This window comes from Misgurnus anguillicaudatus, chromosome 16, assembly GCF_027580225.2.
Source record: "Misgurnus anguillicaudatus chromosome 16, ASM2758022v2, whole genome shotgun sequence".
NCBI classification, from domain to species: domain Eukaryota; kingdom Metazoa; phylum Chordata; class Actinopteri; order Cypriniformes; family Cobitidae; genus Misgurnus; species Misgurnus anguillicaudatus.
In genome coordinates, this window is record NC_073352.2 from 4,498,167 (window position 1) to 4,518,183 (window position 20,017).

The 20,017-nt window shown below is 38.7% G+C and overlaps 2 protein-coding genes across 16 annotated transcripts in view; one reads left to right on the forward strand and one right to left on the reverse strand.

Annotated features, from left to right (window-relative positions):
* The window catches only part of limch1b (LIM and calponin homology domains 1b), a 131,502-nt gene that overhangs the window by 53,446 nt on the left and 58,039 nt on the right, over nucleotides 1-20,017 (reverse strand). For 13 of the 15 annotated variants that reach the window (XR_008637448.2, XR_008637447.2, XM_073854026.1 and 10 more), the window contains exons 3-4: nucleotides 18,180-18,249; nucleotides 2,546-2,640 (exon numbers count right to left, since the gene is read on the reverse strand). Coding sequence is in view for 11 of the 15 variants with exons in the window: in XM_073854026.1 (XP_073710127.1) it covers nucleotides 2,546-2,640; nucleotides 18,180-18,249 (165 nt within the window). In the remaining 4 variants the exon portion in view is untranslated. Of the gene's footprint in view, nucleotides 1-2,545; nucleotides 2,641-2,809; nucleotides 2,964-14,026; nucleotides 14,176-18,179; nucleotides 18,250-20,017 lie in introns of those variants that run through there. The other 2 variants (XM_055178572.2, XM_055178573.2) reach the window with 2 other exon arrangements.
* LOC129422488 (transmembrane O-methyltransferase homolog) overlaps nucleotides 1-20,017 on the forward strand; it is a 104,852-nt gene that overhangs the window by 10,733 nt on the left and 74,102 nt on the right. The window lies entirely within an intron of this gene.

Consider the following 20,017-nt stretch of genomic DNA (forward strand, 5'->3'; position numbering starts at 1 on the left):
TAAACTGGAAAATAATGTCGGACCCATTACAATTCTCCCTTCATATTGGCCTTTGCAACGCCTATATGGCGTATAAAATTACAGTCTATCTTTCGTAAGCTAACTAAATTTAAACAAAACATAAACACATTAAACCCAACAATACTCAAACATTAATATAAAACAGACATTATCTATAAGGATACATGTTAAAACAATCCGATATAGCGTTTATAATAGCTGGTTGGTAGATGTTTACTATTTTTAGCAAAACCTCCGTTGCAAACCAACATTTACATCAATAAAATAATTTTTACTTTGAAAATGATGCGCTGTCATGTTAACATCAGCTGTTCGTTTACATAAGACTCCGTCTACGTTCATTTACACTCAGAGCAACGTCTGAGTTCTCAAACTAAAACAGGGTCTTCAGCGTTTGCGAACGAATCCGTTTATGAGGGTCGAAAACGGTGATGTAGTGTAGATGAAAGGCGTAAACGTAGCAAAAGTAACGTGTTTTAAAGCATAAACGCATTAATGTAAACATAGCCTAAGTGCTGATGCAAATTTTTATTAGTGTGCGGAATGTTTTTACTATGTAAGTGAACAGGTGTTTTGTGTCATAGCTGTTACTGTCCCTACTGAAAACACCAGCTAAAACCAACCTAAGCTGGTTGGCTGGATATATCTGGTCTCCCAAACTGGTTTTAGCTGCTAAACTCTTTCCCCACATCATTAAAAAAAAAAATGGCCAGCCAGCACCAGCATTTTTTATGATTTTCAAATGCCTTCCAGAAAATGTTCTTCTTCATTTCATCCTACCTTCATTTGTTCTCTTTTTATCATCACTTATATATGGTTTCTTCAAAAATACCACATTTTGAACAAACAGCTAAGAGAAAGAGATAATTGCATTTTTGTAAAGGACTTTCGTTAGAGATCAGATTACATACACAGAGTATTTACTGGTTTTGGATCAGTGGATGCTTCAGTGTTTTATAAGCTGGGTAAGAGCACCACCTAGTGGATAATAGCGGAAATATGGATTGCCGTAAAAACTTGTTTGCAGGAAAGCGTTTTCTCTTAACTGACAAGATAACTCGTCAATGGTGGGGAATGAGTTAAGCTTGTGTAGCAGGCTTTAGAGGGGTTTTGGCCACATTTTAGCTGATCAAGCTGGTCTTAGCAGGGTGGGAGACCAGCTGACCCATCAGCTAAAACCAGCTTACCCAGTAGCTTGACCAGGCTTGGTGGACTAGCTTAAAACAGCCACTTCCATCATCAACCAGCAAAGACCAGCCAAACAGCTTAGACAAGCTGGTCAAGCTTCCAGCATGGTCAAGGTTGTTTAAGCTGGTGGGTCAGCTGGTCTTCAAGCCTGACCATCTAAATAGTGTCCAAAACCCCTCTAAAACCAGCATGTAACACAAGTTTAACCAGGCTGGGAGATTTCAATGGAAGCACAGAGCTTTACAAAAATGACAGCAGCTGGCGTTTTTTTCCCCATGCTGAGCGCCAACGTTGAAAAATGTTCAACACTCAGCATGTCAATGTCACTTTTCACTCAGCCGTCCAATCATTGTGAAGGAGGGGGAGGAACAATTCACCGGTGCATCATACAATAACTGATAAACAAAACAGAAGTATCACAGCAACCAAATCCTTTAGCTAAAAAAAGGCTGGCAAGTGCCCACAGCTGGTGTTTTTAAATGCCTTGGTGTACATGCCCCTTAAATAAAACAAGGCCACAATATATTATAATGTACAATATAGAAAAATAGTCTAATGTGTGAAAAATATGCCCTGACATTATTGCTCAGACTGATGCCAGTTGAAAGCTGAACTAATTTTTATTTTATTTTAGTCTTGGATACACCCGTCCTCATAAATCCAGCATCACACTAAAGGAAAAGTTTACGCTGTGCACATAAATCTTTTCAAAAGTATATCTGTTAGCTTAATTAATTAATTTAAAAACTGAATGTGTTATAAGACAACCTCTTTGATTTTCCTGTAGTTTCATTCTGAATTGTAATGCCTGTTGGCTTATTCCTCAATGAAGAGAGCTCCAGTACACTCATGAACTCCCGATCAGGACATCTGATACCATCAACAGTACAATGAACAAACACACCTCTGTTAAAGACTTCTGAATAAACAAAGCAAAACAACAACAAAGGGTCTGTACCCTTGAAGCCGGATGACGGGGTCATAGAGACAGATTTAGAAATAATATGGGGTCAACATTTCCTTGGGAACAGGGGGTAATATTTCCATGTTTACTGCTTGGAAATAGATTTGTTATAGCTTAATAGAGCTTCATCCTTCACTCAGATATTCGCTTTATTCTGATTACACTAATTCTTGTATGGGAACATACAAAAAACGCAAGTATTACAGCTCAGAACAAAGTTAAAAAATCTTATAGAAGACAAAAAATATGCAACAAATGCAACTAGAGTAGAAATGGCTGAAGGTTTTTCGAATAAACACATTATACAGAATCTATACATATGCACACACGCACATATACTGTACACACAAAAGTGTAAATGTCTTGTCTTACTTGTTGGAAGGATCTTGAAGATCTCCTGGATCAAACAGCTGAAAGCCCTTCAAACCCAGTTCCTCACAACCCTTCAGGAAGAGCGCCACATTATCCTAAAAACATACACATGCGTGAGTGAATCCCACACAAACACAGCTTCAACACTAACTGAACACACAATAAAGCATTAAAGAGTGAACCGATGCCAGTGGTTTTGGGCATCAACTGCCTGTGCACTGAAAACAAGTCACTCTCACAGCACGTTTATATGATACAGTCTACCTCAGGTGCTGGAATGTCTCTCTCTCTCTCTCTCTCTCTTTCAGGTGACTCAAAGTCTTTTGTGCGAGTTTGCAATCTGAGCCGTCTTATCCGCTCAGCTCCGCTCTCATCCACTGCGCTCTTGTTCTCAGCTTCAGTGAAAAAGCTTGCTCGCTCTCTATTTCTTTCTCACCCTCTCTCTCACTTTCACTCTCTCTCCAGCGGACCTGGAAGGGTGGCACAGTTTCCTGTCCCTGGTGATTGTTGTCCCACTGTTGTTTTTATTGAAGGGACAATACTTACGTTTACATGAAAGAGAGAGAGACCTGCCCATATTCATGTCCTTTACATTGTGGTTCAAACCCTGACACAAGTGGCATTTTTAAATAGGTTTACTGTACATTATTCAAGCATTGCTTTAACAGTGCAAAGGTTTTGGGTTCAAACCAAGGGACTCGTTCCAACCCAAAAACACGTTTATCTAAAGTGACTTACAGTGCATTCAATGTGCAAATGATATGATCATTATAACAACTGAGCTAACATTTCTGTCAAACTTTATATTAAATATCTTAATTGTGTGCTTAAATAAGAATAAAGCACAGTCTAGTTCACTTCATAGCATTCAGCCCATAAACCACTCACAGGAAAGAAAGGCCAAAGTGAAAGGTTGTAAATAAGGACAATAGACAATAATTCCATTTATTAACTTTGTGATTAGAATTGACATCTGGTGTTTATAAAATCATAAAACAAACTTGCTGGATATCTTTCAAAAATCTACTGGCACAAACCTCACAAACCTCTTGCTCAGACAAGCTCACTGTAAGAGCACAGGTTACAGTGTAAACACAGCGTTGTATGGATAACAGAAATGTATTGAACATGACTCCCAGAAGATGCATGAAGTCACTCAATCACATTCAAGCGTGTTATGAAAATATTTATTTATTTTGTGTGCAATATGAAACAATAAACAGCATTCTGGTTAGAGTTGTATTACGTTTCCCCATGTGTACTTATAATATTACTAAAGCATTTTGTTAAAAAAACATACACAAATGAAGTAATTTCAACCCTGTTTTTTATCCTCACTTCCAAACATAAACATAAAGTTCTGTTCTAGTCTGTGCAAACACTGCAACATTTTTACTCTTTTAAACAGAAAATTTCACACTAAATAAAGCACTTACTGCCACCAATTATGAGCACACATTATCCATAAAATACCAGCGTATTTCTAACACATCTGCTTGTGTATACATGCTACTGTGCTTTCTCATTAAGCAATTGTAATTTTCTGCTTTTACTTCAAAGCATCTTATAAGAAGATGCAATGTAATGGAAGTGATGAGGCTGGAGTCTAGAATCTACTAAACCTAACAAAGCAAACGAAACAGACAATGAAACTTAAACTCACAAAAGTAAATATGTTCGTCAAGCTCATATGCTACAAATTCAGTGGATCCAAGGGGTCAGACCAATTAAAGGGAAACTTCACCCATTTGCATTAAGCTTTGTACCGTTAGAACCCCAGTCATGTTTTTGAATGGTCGTGCACCATTCCCTCAGTTTCCCCTGAGAGGGGAGAAATACTGATTTCAGTGAGGCACTTCCTTCTTTCAATGATGTAAAAATCGTCATTTTGCGTCATTGAAAGAAGGAAATCCTGTATCTCTATTGAGTGTGAAAGACTACAGACACTCATTCCTCATTTTTCCAAGGTGGGGGCTATGGGTGGGACCCACTCGCGCTTCAGACCAATTACAGATAAGTGGGTGGGACTTACGAAAATATACGAACACAGACCGAACAAAAACGATCAGCCGCCATCTTTATGCTAAGCTAAGCTAAAAAGAAGCTGTGGAGCGAGCCGAATTCATTTTACAATAACAGTGGAAGTTAATCAATATTACATGGAAGAGGGTGATTTTACAAGCGTGATGCTCTAATCCGCTGTGCATTGCACCTTTATGAGCCACAATACTGCAAAGAGCTGAGGCAGATGTAGGAACAGAAGCCTGAGGAGTAGGCCGGAGCCTGGGCGTCGGCTGGGTAGAGGAGCCCGGTGAAGAAGCAGCAACCATCGGCCTCTGCTGCGTAGAGAAGCTTGCCTGTTCTCTCGCTGTGTGGCTTCTTTATAACATTTCTGCATCAGATAAGGATATGGACGTTTGTTTGGTGAAGGTTTCTATGCAAGAGAGGAACTTTGCGCGCGTTTGGAACGTTTATTTCACGGACATGTTTCGGTTTACGAGCAGACGCGCTGCGGAGTATATAAGCTTGGACGGACTCGCGCCGTTTGCTTTCGGTTTAACATTTCTGGATCAGATAAGGATATGGACGTTTGTTTTGTGAATGTTTCTGGTCGCGTGCTTATTTCAAAGACGTGTTTCGGTTTACGAGCACAAGCTCCAAGAGCTGAGGCAGCGCGTCTGTGGAGATATTGTGCAGGGGACGCGTTTGTGTGGAGGATGCAGGGATAAACGGACGTCTGACTAAAGTGAGTGTTAATATTTTCTTTGTTATACTAACGTGGCATTTATGTACACAATAGCATATCTGAGCGGGGTTTTATATGTCTATATTGTGAGAGCAGTGAGGCCAATAATAACACAAATGTAATTACAGTAAACAAGAGACAAAAAGAAAATTGGTAAAACTAAATAAACATTTAAATTGCATACACTTTTTTTAAGTACTTGGAAAGACATTTGTACTGCGGATCTGAAACCGCACGTTACTGTTTGAATAAGACTTTGCTACACACCAGGCCAGAGTGTTATTGTGTGTACCACAATGTAACATCACGTTTAAAAGTAAATCATGATTGGTGTCAGTCAGACACAGTGGTGGTGGCTATTTTCTTTGTTTTACTAACGTGGCATTTATGTACATAATAGCATGTCTGAGCCGTGTTCCGAGTAATGGGAGTGGCTTGCAGAGCTGTGCATTGTGGTGCATAGTGGCAGTTGTAGTTTTTCATACAAATGTGCTCTAAAGTCACATTTTGTCTTTTCTCTGTCAAATAGGCACAAAATTCTACATTTATGTTACATTTTGACTACAAATATGACTCACTTTCCATAAAGATTAATGTTCCTATCGGTGAAATGGCCCTTTAAATTCATAAAAAAATAACCTTACATGTAGCCTAGAAATCTAGACGCACCCTAGCGGCCGCAAAATATATTTGCTGCCAGGGTTTAGTCTAGGCACTCACAATACACTTAACAGCTCCAAAAAACAAAATTTGATCAGGCCAATCACATGTGTAGCGTCTGTGGGGCGGGCTTAACATGATGACGACAGAGCTGCCTGCGACGGTTCCTACTTGAAAACAAAGAATGGCTGCTGCTGCTGGCGAACAGCTTTCTTTTGAAGCGGCTTTGGCCGCGACTCTGGAGGACTTAGACTTATGTTTTTCTTTGAGAGAAGAGCAAATAACCCTACTGAAGTCCTTTTTAAGCAAGAAAGATGTGTTTGGAGTTCTGCCGACTGGTTACGGTAAAAGTTTGATATACCAATTAGCTCCACTGGTGGGGAAACGCATGGGACTCAGCCACAATCCGCTTGTGATTGTTGTTTCACCATTGATAGCGCTTAACCAGTGGTGGATGAAGCTCATCTCACGTACAAATGGTAAATATATATTTAGCCATAAATTAGATATTCAACAATTAATCTATACTGTATGACGGTGGATGTAACTGTTAGCCTACGCTCTAACTACGTCACCTTCTTCGTTGCTCTGATTGGTCATAGTGCTATCCTATTGCGTGCAGAGGCATTTTGAGGGACAACCTTAAATCCTGCCCCTTGCACTGAGCCGTTTGTGTGAAGAGTTGCCAGACCTTACATCTTGATGTAGGTCTGGCTAACCAGGCTACCATACATGTAGTCCTCCTCCATCAAACCACTGTAGGCAGTCTGGGTTTGGAAAGGTAGCACTGCCACTGATACAAACTACAATTATGCCAATACACAAAAATGATGATGAACAAAGCACACTAAAAGAATAAACACATTTTCACTGTAAGTTTGTTCCTATTTCACAATAACAGCAAAGTCAACTGGCCATGTCACCATCAGCCCAAGAGACATTTGATGAACAGACTCAAGGGAGGAATTGTGACAGCGCAAAGTTATGTCACCAACATTTATAATTACATGCATGACTGTGCACTTGGATTTCTGCACCTGTCAGCTTTCAATGGCTGAATCCAGATACTATAAAATATTTTTACAACCATACCATAGAAGAACCATTTTTGGTTCCTCAAAGAACCTTTCAACTTTTCTTTTGGAACCATTCAGCCAAAAATGGTTCTTTCATGGAGCACCTTTAATTTTAAGCGTGTATGCAGAATTCGTCCCATGTTTTCTTTGCCTCAGCCTGCCAGCCAAGAATAATAGCAATGTGCTGACACCTGTATAAAAAGGAACTGCAAGAAACAAAAAAAATGTTGGTGGTGGAGAAACACAAAAAATAAGGTGCAGATTGTTAAGATAAAATGCGTGGAAGAACAATGCAAAAAATGTTTAAATTAAATCCAAAAAGAATCATAGAAGACCCACACAGAATACTGTAACAGAAATTACAACACTTACAAGACCACACTAAAATACTGGAATTAAAAACCCAATGTAAACACAGAGGTGAAGCCTCAATCACATACTGTTATTACAGCAAAAGAATAGTAGATATATCAAAACAGGGGTCAAGACTGAAGACAGGAGAGCACGAGGTACGCATAACACAACACAGGTCATGTGACTCTCCACACAGACACAAGACAAGAGGCTTGTTTGACTTCATGTGGCGCTGCGCAGACCGATCGGCGGCTGACTTGAAGCAGTGCATGCCGGTTAGTAATTTTTGTCCGACTTGAGCTGGCGCTGAACATAGATATGTATAAAGAGTAGATGTCTCGCCCGCGTTGCTGGCCAATTGAGTAAAACGTCCGCATTTGGCGGCCATCTTACCACAAGCAGCTCGCTCACTCATAGCGTTGAGTTTTAATGGTGCGTGTACTTTTAAATGATAATAACTTTCTACCGATTTTCAAACGGTTTGGTTCGTTATAAACGTCAAAGATGTACCTATGACACTGCATACTTATACAAAAAATACATGAATTATAGCCACGTTAAAAACGTTTGTAAGAAACCAAACCGTTTGAAAATTGGTAGAAAATTAAGCAAATGACTCTTGCGCCAGGCGCAAATCAATAAGGGGTTGGTCTGAAGTAGGTTCATTATTCATAGGTGTGGTTTGGGCGTAACGTCAAATAAACCAATCAGAACGTCATCCAACATTCCCTTTAAAGTGTGTGCGCGTTGTGCACACTATACATTATGGTCAAGCATGCGCCCTTAAAATAACATAATGAACCACGCGCAACGCGCCACTGACTTTATACTAGTTTTTTTCTGGTCAGTGGCGCAATTGTTTTTTGAAACTGCAAAATAGCATCAGGGATGGTTTGCGCCGGAACACGCCTCCTTTTTGCGCTGAACCGCCCAGGGAGCGCAACTTCATTCCCTAGTTTGCCGACGTGCGTCTGTGGAGGGAAAAACCCGCTGTGCGCTGGTGCAAAATACGAATGATACATGCGTCACTGACAAAGTCAATTGCGCTGGATGCAAGATAGGGCCCCTAGTCTTTATACATATCTATGGCGCTGAAGGCATGTGACTGACAAATGGTTTTAAAGTACCGCGAGAGCCTTTCGAGAGTAGCCGGCTACCTCTCCACAGCGGCTGCATGGAGTTCTGATGACGACACAGCTCGTCGTGATTGGTCGCCTTAATGGTGATGACAACGTTCATGTGCGTTTTTATGTTTAATCTAACCTTGAGTTCCACTAATAAACATTATAAATTCATGTTTTTATAACAGGTAAAACACGTTAATATACATTCATATTTTTCCTATTCACATTACTGGAATCAATTTTAGTCTAAAATCATCAACCTTGGTTGGCGTATAGCTTATTGGCTAACGTCACATTCTTACACCATATCAACAATGTTGTTGTTTTGTTGCTGATATGCCGGTGAAGATGGCAGCAATGAATCAAGCTGAGAATGCCAACCTTCTCCGTTTCTGATGTTGCTTCTTAGACACAGCAGTTCAGCACTGTGACTGTACACTGTTATATTGTAAGACAACATCGGCCCTGTATGCACCTGGTTTTAAGATGTGTTTGCCGTTATTGGATTACAAGTGGATGATGCTAAATACAGGTGTAAACAAAGTCTAAACCGTTTTGGGCTCATCCACTTTCGATCAAATTCAGGAGTAATTGAAAACGCATTAGACCGGAATGCTTTAGTGGTGTAGAAGCTCATGTGGCTGAATGTGTGCGACCAGCCAAAAAAGACCTTTCCACCTACTGACATAATGTGTAATGTACCAAGTAATGGTGTAATGGTTTCTCTATCGGTCCTGTCTTCTAGCTTTAACAAAAGCAGAAGAACATACTTGAAGTAATTAGGACAGAATCGTGAATGAATGTGTCTCTCTCGTCCACTTGTGTTTGTTTAAAGTGCATCTGAACATCAGGTGTGAACAGGGAAATAAAGTGTGTTTGATTTCTGCAAAGACCAACAAAGTACTGCGAGAGCAATCTGAAAGCATACAGTACGCAGCAATCTATTAACCGCTCTCATGGTACTTTGATGTTACGCCAATGCAGTGTTGAAAAATAAAAAAGCACCATAAATCAGATCTGAACAGCTGCGATATAGTCAATCATTTAATTGTAGACAGTCAATCCTTTAGATCAAATATCAGTCGGGTAGATAATCGGATTTGGACTGGCAGTGTGAACACAGTGCAGAGTTTATGCAAACCACTTTCACATAATACATCACATCCCCTCAGACATGAGTAAGAAAGATCAAGCTTCATTTTGATTGTTTCCAACAAAATTTTTGAGAGATACTGCAAATAATATGGTTGCTACAAACATGTAAAATTGATGGATCTATTTGGCTAAATCTTAGTTACAAGGATTCAAGAGTTTGGCAGAACTTAAAAAAACCTTTAGAAAATATGTACTGAGATTATTTACTCAATACACTTTAATTATGTTTCATGACTATTTTGATAAGAACATCCATCTAGTTTAATCCTTAAGCAAACACTGACAAAATCTTTTAAATATGTCAGGTATGTACTTCAGGCTCTCTGCTTGAGCATGCAATGAGAAACTAAAACTATACTGTATTATAGCAGTTAAATACGAAAACTAAGTTGGGTAAGCCTTCTGACTGTAGATACTAAACTGTATGAAAAACTTCAGCGGGTCCCATGAAGCAAAGAACAGGAAAAGGAAAGGGGAGTTAACCTGTTTTATTATGATGCAGGAGATAACATTACAGCGTGTTTGTACAATTTACACTTCAAGTGCCAAACAGACCCACAATTATCTTCTGCATTCTTTTAAATGTCAGACTATAAAGCAATAATTCAACTTCTGATGTTTTTTTTTTCAGAACGATTCAAGTTGATTCAAGATCTGCAGGGCTGTAAAACAAACATGCTTGTAAAGTTTATAAACTCTTAAATTCTCATGAAACTGAATGATGACAAGTCACGTATTAAAGGGTCTGTTTGGATTATCCAGAATACTTTGCAATCAATTGAAATATTATCTGAAAAGTGTTTGCTTGTGCACTCAAATGCACTTTATAGAAAGAGGGACACGTCTGCCCTGTTGATGTCTAGACATACTTGTATTAGATGGCATTTTGACATTCATGAAACCTTACACAGTTAGTGAATGATTTACAGAGGCATCTCTGTATTTCACTCTGTAAAAAATGCTTATACTGTGAAGCATTAAACAATTTTATAAAGTGTGATGTCTGCATCTTGCAAAGCTAATAAATGCAAAATAATGTCTTATAATGTCATTAAAGTGTGATGTGTGGCATGCGCAAAACAAATAAGCATCACCTATTTTTTTATGTCCACACCTTTTCTTGAAGCACTGAATATTTTTTTTATTAATGATTATTATTTTATTAATGTATTGATCATATTTATTATTTATTTTGATGTGCGTTTTGCTACAACTTAAAAAATAAAGTTGACTACAACTATATTTTACAAGTTATAACAACTCATCTAGATTAATAATAGCAAGTTAAAATCACTTATTACACGGCTCTCTGGAATGCTTGATTCTGATTGGTCAGTTGAGACATTTGCAGGTTCGTTCTTTTCGAATAATAACCGCTCCAAAATAATAACGCATAGCCGGTACTACTTGCACGAGTAATATCGCTCTGCGCCAATAAAGATCAATAATGATTACTGTCTGTGTGGCGCCATCTTGTGACAAACACTCGACAACCACGACAAGAGACAGACAGCTTACTGAGACTGAACTTGACAAAATAGAGCATGACAGCTACGAAGCCATCACACAAAAAAATACAGAATGGGGATTAAAACTTCTCAAAGAGAAAAAATGGAGACAAGTATGAAGCAGAGTATCTTTATAAGGTATTACGATCATTTTATGCATCTGTGCAAAGTTTCGCGGAAGGATAAAAATGTTAATTTAAAACAAATATGCCAATAAAATGTTTCAAATTCATATTCATGTCCAGGTTTTTTTTCTTATGTGGCAAGTAGCCGTGTAATAAGCGGGATAATGTAGAGGCAGCCGGTAGTTATTGGGAAATAAGCCCCTTCAGTGTGATACAAGACCCTCCGCTTCGCGTCGGGTCCTGATCACACTGTCGGGGCTTATTTCCCAATAACTACCGGCTGCCTCTACATTATCCCTTACTTGTAAATCTACTGAGCCACTAAGGTGACATTATTAAAAAATCTAAAGTTTAGTTTCATGTGCTCACGTAAAACTTTCATGTGTTCACGCGAAACCAGATTTTGGTAGATTTGGTAGTTTTTTTAAGTTTAGTTTTGCGTGCTCACATAAACTTTCACGCGAGCAAGTGAAACGTGAAAGTTTAATGTGTGCACGCGATAGTTTCATGTGAGTACGCAAAACTAAACGCAATAGTTTCACGTGCGCACGCAAAAGTTTCACGTGAGCGCGCGATAGTTTCACATGCCCACGCGAAACTAAACTTTATTTAATTTTTGCTCCATGTTCCCTTAAGGGCTCCATATAAATCCCAGTTGATTAAACAAAAAATTTTAAGGCTGCAAAGTTATTTTTTTACAGTGCATACATGTAATGTTGTTCTAGAATTTGTATAGAACTACATATGAGCTCAGATGCAAAACCATTAAGCATATTCAAAGCGAACTAGCCAACTAGTAAAATATGTACAAATTCTTGAGAGATCAGCCTGAAAATACATGCAAGAATTCAGTTAATATCTTTATCTCATTTTCAACGGAGGTGGCATTTAGCGGCTTTTGCATCCGAGTCCTTATATAAACAGCGTAACATTGCAGCCTATATTTTATAACAGGTTTCAAGTCATGAGCACACCAGCAATGCTATAAAATGCTGTCTAGGTAGGGAGCTCACCAGGAACTGGAACAGAGCTGACATGAGATATTGTGTCTGATATTGTGTCTGACAAAAAGAGAGGAAGCATTCCAGAGCTTAATGTGCAATAAGATATTCCAATATAACTGTAGCCCAGGAATCAGAGAAGAGAGAGAGAGAGAGAGAGAAAGAGAGAGAGATTTGAGGAATGCAGGTAATTACCCATGACTGTAAGCAGCCGTAAGAGGGGTGGCGGCACTCATTACTGGACGGGAAGATAAGACAGACGATCCAAAAAGGGAAGAGGTGAATGACGGGGGCAGAGGAAGCAGCCCAGCCAAACCAAATTTCCTTCAAAACACAGATTCTGAACACTGGTGTGGATAACACCTGTTATTTCCTTTCTTTTACACTTTCATTTTTAAGAATCCCACAAGATGTTATTTCTCAGAAATTGCTCTTTTATAAAACAGATTAATAGTCCTAGTTGCGTTCAGTGGGGGAAATGGCAGAGATTCAGGGACCATAGTTGGGGAATATATTTTAACAAAAAATAAATAAAACTGCATTATAATTAGGTAAGAAATTTGCATATGCTATGTGGCTAAAAGCTAAAAATCCACTACACTATTGAACTGGAACTCTATCCCACCTAAATGATTCCCTCGAGTCCCCTCATGTCCAGCCCTTGTTGTGTATTAATTTAACTTCGGCACAGATGTTGTAATAAAAACAAACACGTATGAGAAATATTAGTTAAAAATATTTAAAATTCATGCTGAATCACCAACTTATCACTGTAAGGTGGCTTAAGAATATAAGCACAGTGTTATAACACTGTTGTGATCTCTTCTGAAACTCATGTGAATCATTTGAAATTTGCTTTCTCAATTTCCTCTTTATTTAATCTCAACGCTTTATTGTTAATCAAGTGAAAGCACTGTGAAATGCAAAACAAGTTGTGCCCCTTTCTTTAACACATACTTGTTTTCTTTCAGTCAGTAGAGGAGAGCAGGGCGTTTTGGGTAACTCCCCCTGGGACATACAGGGACTTCATTGATGTGAGAGGAGTTTGGGACAAAAGAAGGTGGAACGAGAAAAAGAAAGGACACCCTAAAAAACACTAACAAAACAAGAGGTGGATTCATTGGAGTCCCAGGAAACAGTATGACTTTAAAACTCAATTTAAAGTTTGACATTTTGACTAATATCTGGAAATACTCATTTACGGACTGCTAAGCATTAGCGTTTGCTTCTGTTGTGTTTGTTAGCCTATGTAAACGTGTTTGTTAGCTTCTGTCAGCTGTAGGCTAGCAGCTTGTTTTTACTGCTAGTTTGTGTTGCACATTATTAGTCTAGCACTTAAAGCATAGTTTTGATACCGGTGTCTATGATGTTATTTAGCCTTTTGTTGTGCTAAGTGTAAAGCCATTTCCAACTGTTTTCAATCAGCTGCTGTTAACACACACATCTAAGCAGTGCCTCAGGGCTGGCGCATCAACGGTAGCTTCAGCCCTTGTGTGCAGCCCTCCTCTTGTGAATACCTACAAGTGTAAAGACCAGCGACTTTACCTGCACGACTCCACCGAGCAAGACTATTGTATATTTATCTCTTTTAAATTCTCTTTGCATTTTTTTTTAAGTTTTACTAACACAATGTGTTTCCAGTACATTTCTTTCATTTATAACAGACAACACATGCATCCCAGACACAAGCCGCAACGCACTCACTCTACTGTGTGATCCATCCACACCTCACCTTCTACACCTCAGTCTTTCTCTGCATGTGGGGCTCTGGAACTGCCAGTCAGCTGTCAACAAATCCGACTTCATCCATGCCTTTGGGGGCTACACAGATGGCCCTCAACCTCCTACCTCTTACAGAGACATGGATTAGCCCAGAGGACACATCCACCTCCTCTGCTCTCTCCTCAAACTACTCCTTCTCTCACTCTCCTTGCCTAACAAGCCAAGCACTTTACTATGCACAAATAACACTTTTGAATGCCATGCTGTTAACATCACCTCTCCTACTCAACTTCATGTCGTTGCTACAGGTCCACTTCTGAACTTCATAAAGGGAGATTAATATGCTGTCCTCTTTTCCTGAGGATGGCAGCCCTCTTATAGTACTTGAAGACTTTAACATCCACCTGGAGAAGCCCTACGCTGCGAACTTCCACACACTTACCTCCCCATTTGACCTTAATCTCCTCTCCACCGCTGCCACTCACAGGTCAGGAAACCAGCTTGATCTCATCTTTACCCACAGCTGCAATACGGACAATGTTAAGGTTGTACCTCTCCATCTGACCACTTTTTCATAACTTGACATGAACCTACCTACATCCTACACACCCACACCGTCTTTAGTACATTTTAGGTGTAACCTTCCCTCTCTATCCCCCTGTACTGTTTCTGCTGAGGTGGCATCCTCACTTCCATCTCACGTCCTGTCTTTTGATGCCAATGCTGCAACTGACACGTTAAGCTCTACACTAACATCATGTTTATATTCTCTTTGTCCACTGTCCTCCAGACCAGCTCATGCTACTCCCTCTTGCCCATGGCTGTCTGACATACTGCACAAACAACATCCTATCCTCAGGGCTTCTGAAAGGAAATGGCCAACTCCAGCTGAACCTAGCGAAGACAGAGGTGTTTGTATTTCAGGCACAACCCAAGATAAAGCATCAACTGGGCAACACAACCGTTACTCCTTTCAAAACTGCCAGAAACCTTGACATAATCTTTGATGACCAACTGTCTTTCATTGATTACATTGCAAAGATTATGTTGATTTGCATTATACAATATCAGGAAGTTACACCCCTTCCTTACAGAGCATGCTGCACAAAACCTGATCCAGGCCCTGGTAATCTCTAGTTTGGACTACTGGACTCCTTGCTGGCCTTCCTGCACAGTGGATCAAACCACTCCAATTGGTTCAGCACGCAACATCCCAACTAATCTTCCAAGAGCCCAAAAGGGCTCATGTAACGCCGGTCTTTATCTCTATCCACTGGCTACTGATTGAAGCACGGGTCAGGTATAAGTCACTACTGCTCACTTACAGAACTTCCCTGCATTCCTACACCTCATCCAGAACCTTACGTTTAGCAAAGGAGCTGCGCCTTGTTTTACCTTCACAAGAGGGCACTAAATCACATTCCCGTTCATTTTCCCTCACTACTCCCTGTTGGTAGAATGATCTTCCTATAGGAGTCCGATTAGCCACATCTCTCACTACATTCAAAAAACAACTAAAAACTCTTTTTTTTCCAAATATTCTTGACATATTGATATTGACTGTAGACAAACCTATCAATGGGTATTGTTTCAGAATAGTGAAAACTTGTAACTTGGTATAAGCACTTCTTGTATTATTGCTTCCCTATGACAAATTTTATGCTTTGGATAAAAGCATCTGCTAAATGTCTAAATGTAAACGTAAATAACAGCATGTCTAATTTTATCCAATGTTTTTGTGTTTATTGTAGGGTTGTTGTGTTCACACACTGCCAACACACATTTATTTCTAAATTTATTGCATAATTGTCAGGACTCTGCCACGAGAATCTTGTATTATATTTATGTTTTATAGTGATGGCAGAGGTATGACAGTCTCTTGTTTCATGTGGAGGCCATGCCTTGTTTCTTGTGGCATGTGCCTCTGGTGTCTCGTCTCTAGTCCCCGCCCCCTTGTTCTCCCTGTTAATTCATTATTAGTTCATCCTTTGCACCTGTGTTACCCTCGTTTAGTTTCCCTATTTAATCTCCTCTTGTCTCTTGTCTTGTGCTGGATCATTGTGCTAATATGTCATGTTTTTGCAGTCTTCGTGTTTATTCAGTTTAAGGTTTTCTTCTTAGTGTTTCATGTCTAGTCAGTCCTATTAGATTCATGTTTCTATGTTGTGTTGCCCCCTCGTGGGTTTTTGTTTTCATGTTTATTTAATAAATGTTCTTTGTTCACTCCCCGATATTGTCTGCGCATGGGTTCTCTTGTTCCATGTCTCCAATCCTCACAATATTATGTGCCATTTAATGTCTACTTAAACAATTTTCCCAGACATTAAATAATTGAAATTAACTTGTAAAAGTTTTAATATCTTCAAAAACATAAAAAGAAAATTCATAGTCATGTCAAATATCTGTTTGAAGCTGTCTGAATAGTCTGTCAGAGAGTTGTGGAGAAACAGAGACCAAAATCATTCCCTTTATTGTCTGTTTTTGTTTTCCTATACCCAGATACACAGTGCTAAAACTGATTTACTACATAACCAAAACTAGTTTTATCATCTTTTTGTGGAAGATCACAACATCATAAAGAAATACAGTATACATAAACAAATCCCTTCATGAACCCTGAGTCTTCACATAGGTCTGCGTATTGTCAAACAGATGGTGAATTTATATTTTGGAGGTCTGGAAACCCTAAAAACTGCTGGGGAATTTTAGGGTACCTAAGCCAGATATGACGTAACTCCATTCCGATCCCCAAAAAACATGTTGATATTGATAGTACTTTCACATACAGCATGCAAATTTACAAGCAACAGAACAATTCTCCACAGTATGTGATAGTGAAATTGTTCGATCACTGCCTTTGACACAAATGCTTTCAGGTTGTATATCAGAAACAGAAGCACATTTGGTAGCATTTTATTTGGTAAATGTCCTGGAATGAGGAGCGGGTGCGAGGTGAAGCTGTGTCTTTTGTGTGCCAGGGGAACAGTAAAATAGGGAAAATTTGCTGTCTATGCCTGATCTGCCACTGACTAGAGGAAAGAATCTGAGGAAATTTACAACCTGGATCTTACATGAGTGATCTGGATTATTACAGCCCAAGTATCTTCTGTTCCAACAACCTCACGATATGTTCATCACATCATGATGCATCACAACATATTGACTGACTGAGATTGAAAAGCATGAGAGGGGCCCAGTCTACCTGACTGCACTTCATAAGTTTTGTATAAATTAATAAGAACGATATTTGCAATATATTCAAATTTGAAAAACATTATACTGTATATATGCCAAAAAAAAAAAAAACATTTAGCAGCTTCAAGTCTGATACAATAACACTTTTAGAAAAAAAATGTTTCATGGTTCCTTGCATTAAGATCAAGGCTTAGGAAAATATGTTTAACGAATAAATCTAACAGTTTAATAACTATTCTTTTAACAAGTTGTCTATTAGCTTGCATATTGCTGTTTATTAGTAGTTATAAAGCACATATTAATGCATGACTACATGCTTCATCCCTTAATCCTACACCATTCCTACACTTAAACATCACAACAACTATCTTAATAAGCAGTAATTTACTATAAGAGTTTTAAAGCAAAATCTGTAGTAAATAGTTACTATGCATTCCCTATTCGATGCTGAAAAACGGTTTAATAAAGATGCACCAATCGTCTGAAGTTTTTATTTTTGTTTTGCAATTTGTGTTAAGCTGTTACATAAATGTTTCTGTCTTTGTTAAATATATGTTGAGAAAAGTGTCAATGGCATTTTCTTGCCCTCCTATTATACTGTTTCTTTTAGGAAAAGCAATGAAACCAATATGTAAAAGAACTCAAATCTGCTGCATTTGTTTTTCGCAAACCAAAAATCTTTAGATCTAACAAAAAGTGTTTATGTACATTATATAACATTTCATGCAAATCAAAAATTTGGGTGTAAATTAAAACCATTGTGTATGCTTTCGACCTGAGCTCAGAATTCAGGGTGAAAAATGTTCAGAAGTTATGAGAGCATAAACAGTTATTGGTGATGCTGGAGGATTTAAAATAAAGACCACTAAAAATATTATGAAAATTGGTACAAACTCATTTCATAAGCAAAGTTTGGACACCTAATGAAAAAAATAGACATGTGTGAATAAAAAGATAAAAGTCTTTACCAGAGCAGCTACAGGAGTGGGCAGCCTGTTTATCTTCTTCACAAGTCCTGGTTTAATGGAGCTCAGTAGTCTGTGAACAAGAGAAAGATACATCAGAGAGTCTAACAGTGTGAATCAAATACAAACCAAAGCACCGAATGTTAAATATAAAACATATTTGACAGCTGCTGCACATGTTTGTCAATATAATAAGCAACACAACGCAACACTGCACACTTTGCTGTCTGGGACACAGATCAATTACAACATCTGTCTGTATGAACAAGAAACACAGACGATCAGACGACCTCACCAGCCAGACATTCCCTGGAAACTGATGATCATCCAAGTAAAATCCAAACAAATTTGTCTAGTTGTTTTTTTTTTTTTTTTGGGGGGGGGGGGGTAATTAAATTCCTTCAGGGAATGTTATATGAAACAAAGGCAGGTAGGTAAGACACAAGGATGAAAGTAGAGTTGTAATGCTGCGTTCACACTACCAGTGACTTTTTTCATTGTGTGTCACCGTCTCTTTCAATGAAGTCATTAGGAGGTCATGAAATAAACAAATTGCATAAAAATAAACAAATAATCATGAGTAATCAATAATTAAAGCTGCGGTCGGCAACTCTGGAGGATTGAGCTGATTCGAAATATTTATAATTTCATACCCCTCCCCCACTACCACCGAGCAACCTCTCTTCAAGCTCATCATCGTCAGTGTGTGTGCACCAGTATTATTGTGAACGCATACTTAGCAAGAATAATTAGATTACTTACATAACACTCAGAAATACAATCAATGGTTGATAAAACACAATTACTGTACCTGTCGAGAAGAAATGTGGCAAGCTCTGCATCCAGCTTGAACCCTTTAAAATCTCGTAGATTTTTGTTTGTAGTCTGTAATCTATATGTTGTCAATTAAAGTTCTTAGAATGAAAATCGGAACCTGCAAAAATCGGTATCGGCAGGTCACACCTACAGAAAAATTGAAATTGTCGCATCTGTAATTTTGACAGGACGCATGATGCACATAGCTTCACATGATGTGCCGAACACATATTTTGACGAGCTTTGCTGCCACTGCATTCCATGCTCCTTCACAGCATCATCATGCTACGCCTTTGTTGTTGTTTTGTGAAAAATTACATATTGTGCTTTATCTCCATTATAGTTTCAGCACAAAACACGTAAATTTACATTAAAACTGTCACCTGTTCCGTGCAAGGAACACCTCAGTATATGTCAATATTTTGGATGTACATTTTATCAAATGACTTTATGTTTATAGCAATTTTTATTTATAAAATTATTGTTATTGCATTACTTTTTTTAACTTCTATAACAACTTCACCTTATTTCAAAAGAAATAAACATTTACAGTAAGTGTCTTCTTTAAAACAAGACCAATATGAAGCTTCTAGACAAAAAAATGCCAGAGTTATATTAATTTGTAGGTGCACATAAACTTTTCACCCCACACTCAATAAAACCCGATTCACACAGACCTTTGGTCCCAGAAAATACCCGTAAAATTGCCAGACAAGCGTCTGTGTGAACACAAACTTGTCCCGTTAATCTTCTGGGATCGTTGCCGGAAAGAGGACCTAGTCAGATACACGGATAACCCTCTTGGCCCTATTTTAACGATCTGAAACGCAAGTGCGAAGCGCAAAGCGCAAGTGACTTTGTGGGCGGATCTTAGGTGCTGTTGCTATTTTCCCGGCGGGAGAAATAAGTCTTGCGCCAGGCGCAAATCAATAAGGGGTTGGTCTGAAGTAGGTTCATTATTCATAGGTGTGGTTTGGGCGTAACGTCAAATAAACCAGAACGTTATCCAACATTCCCTTTAAACG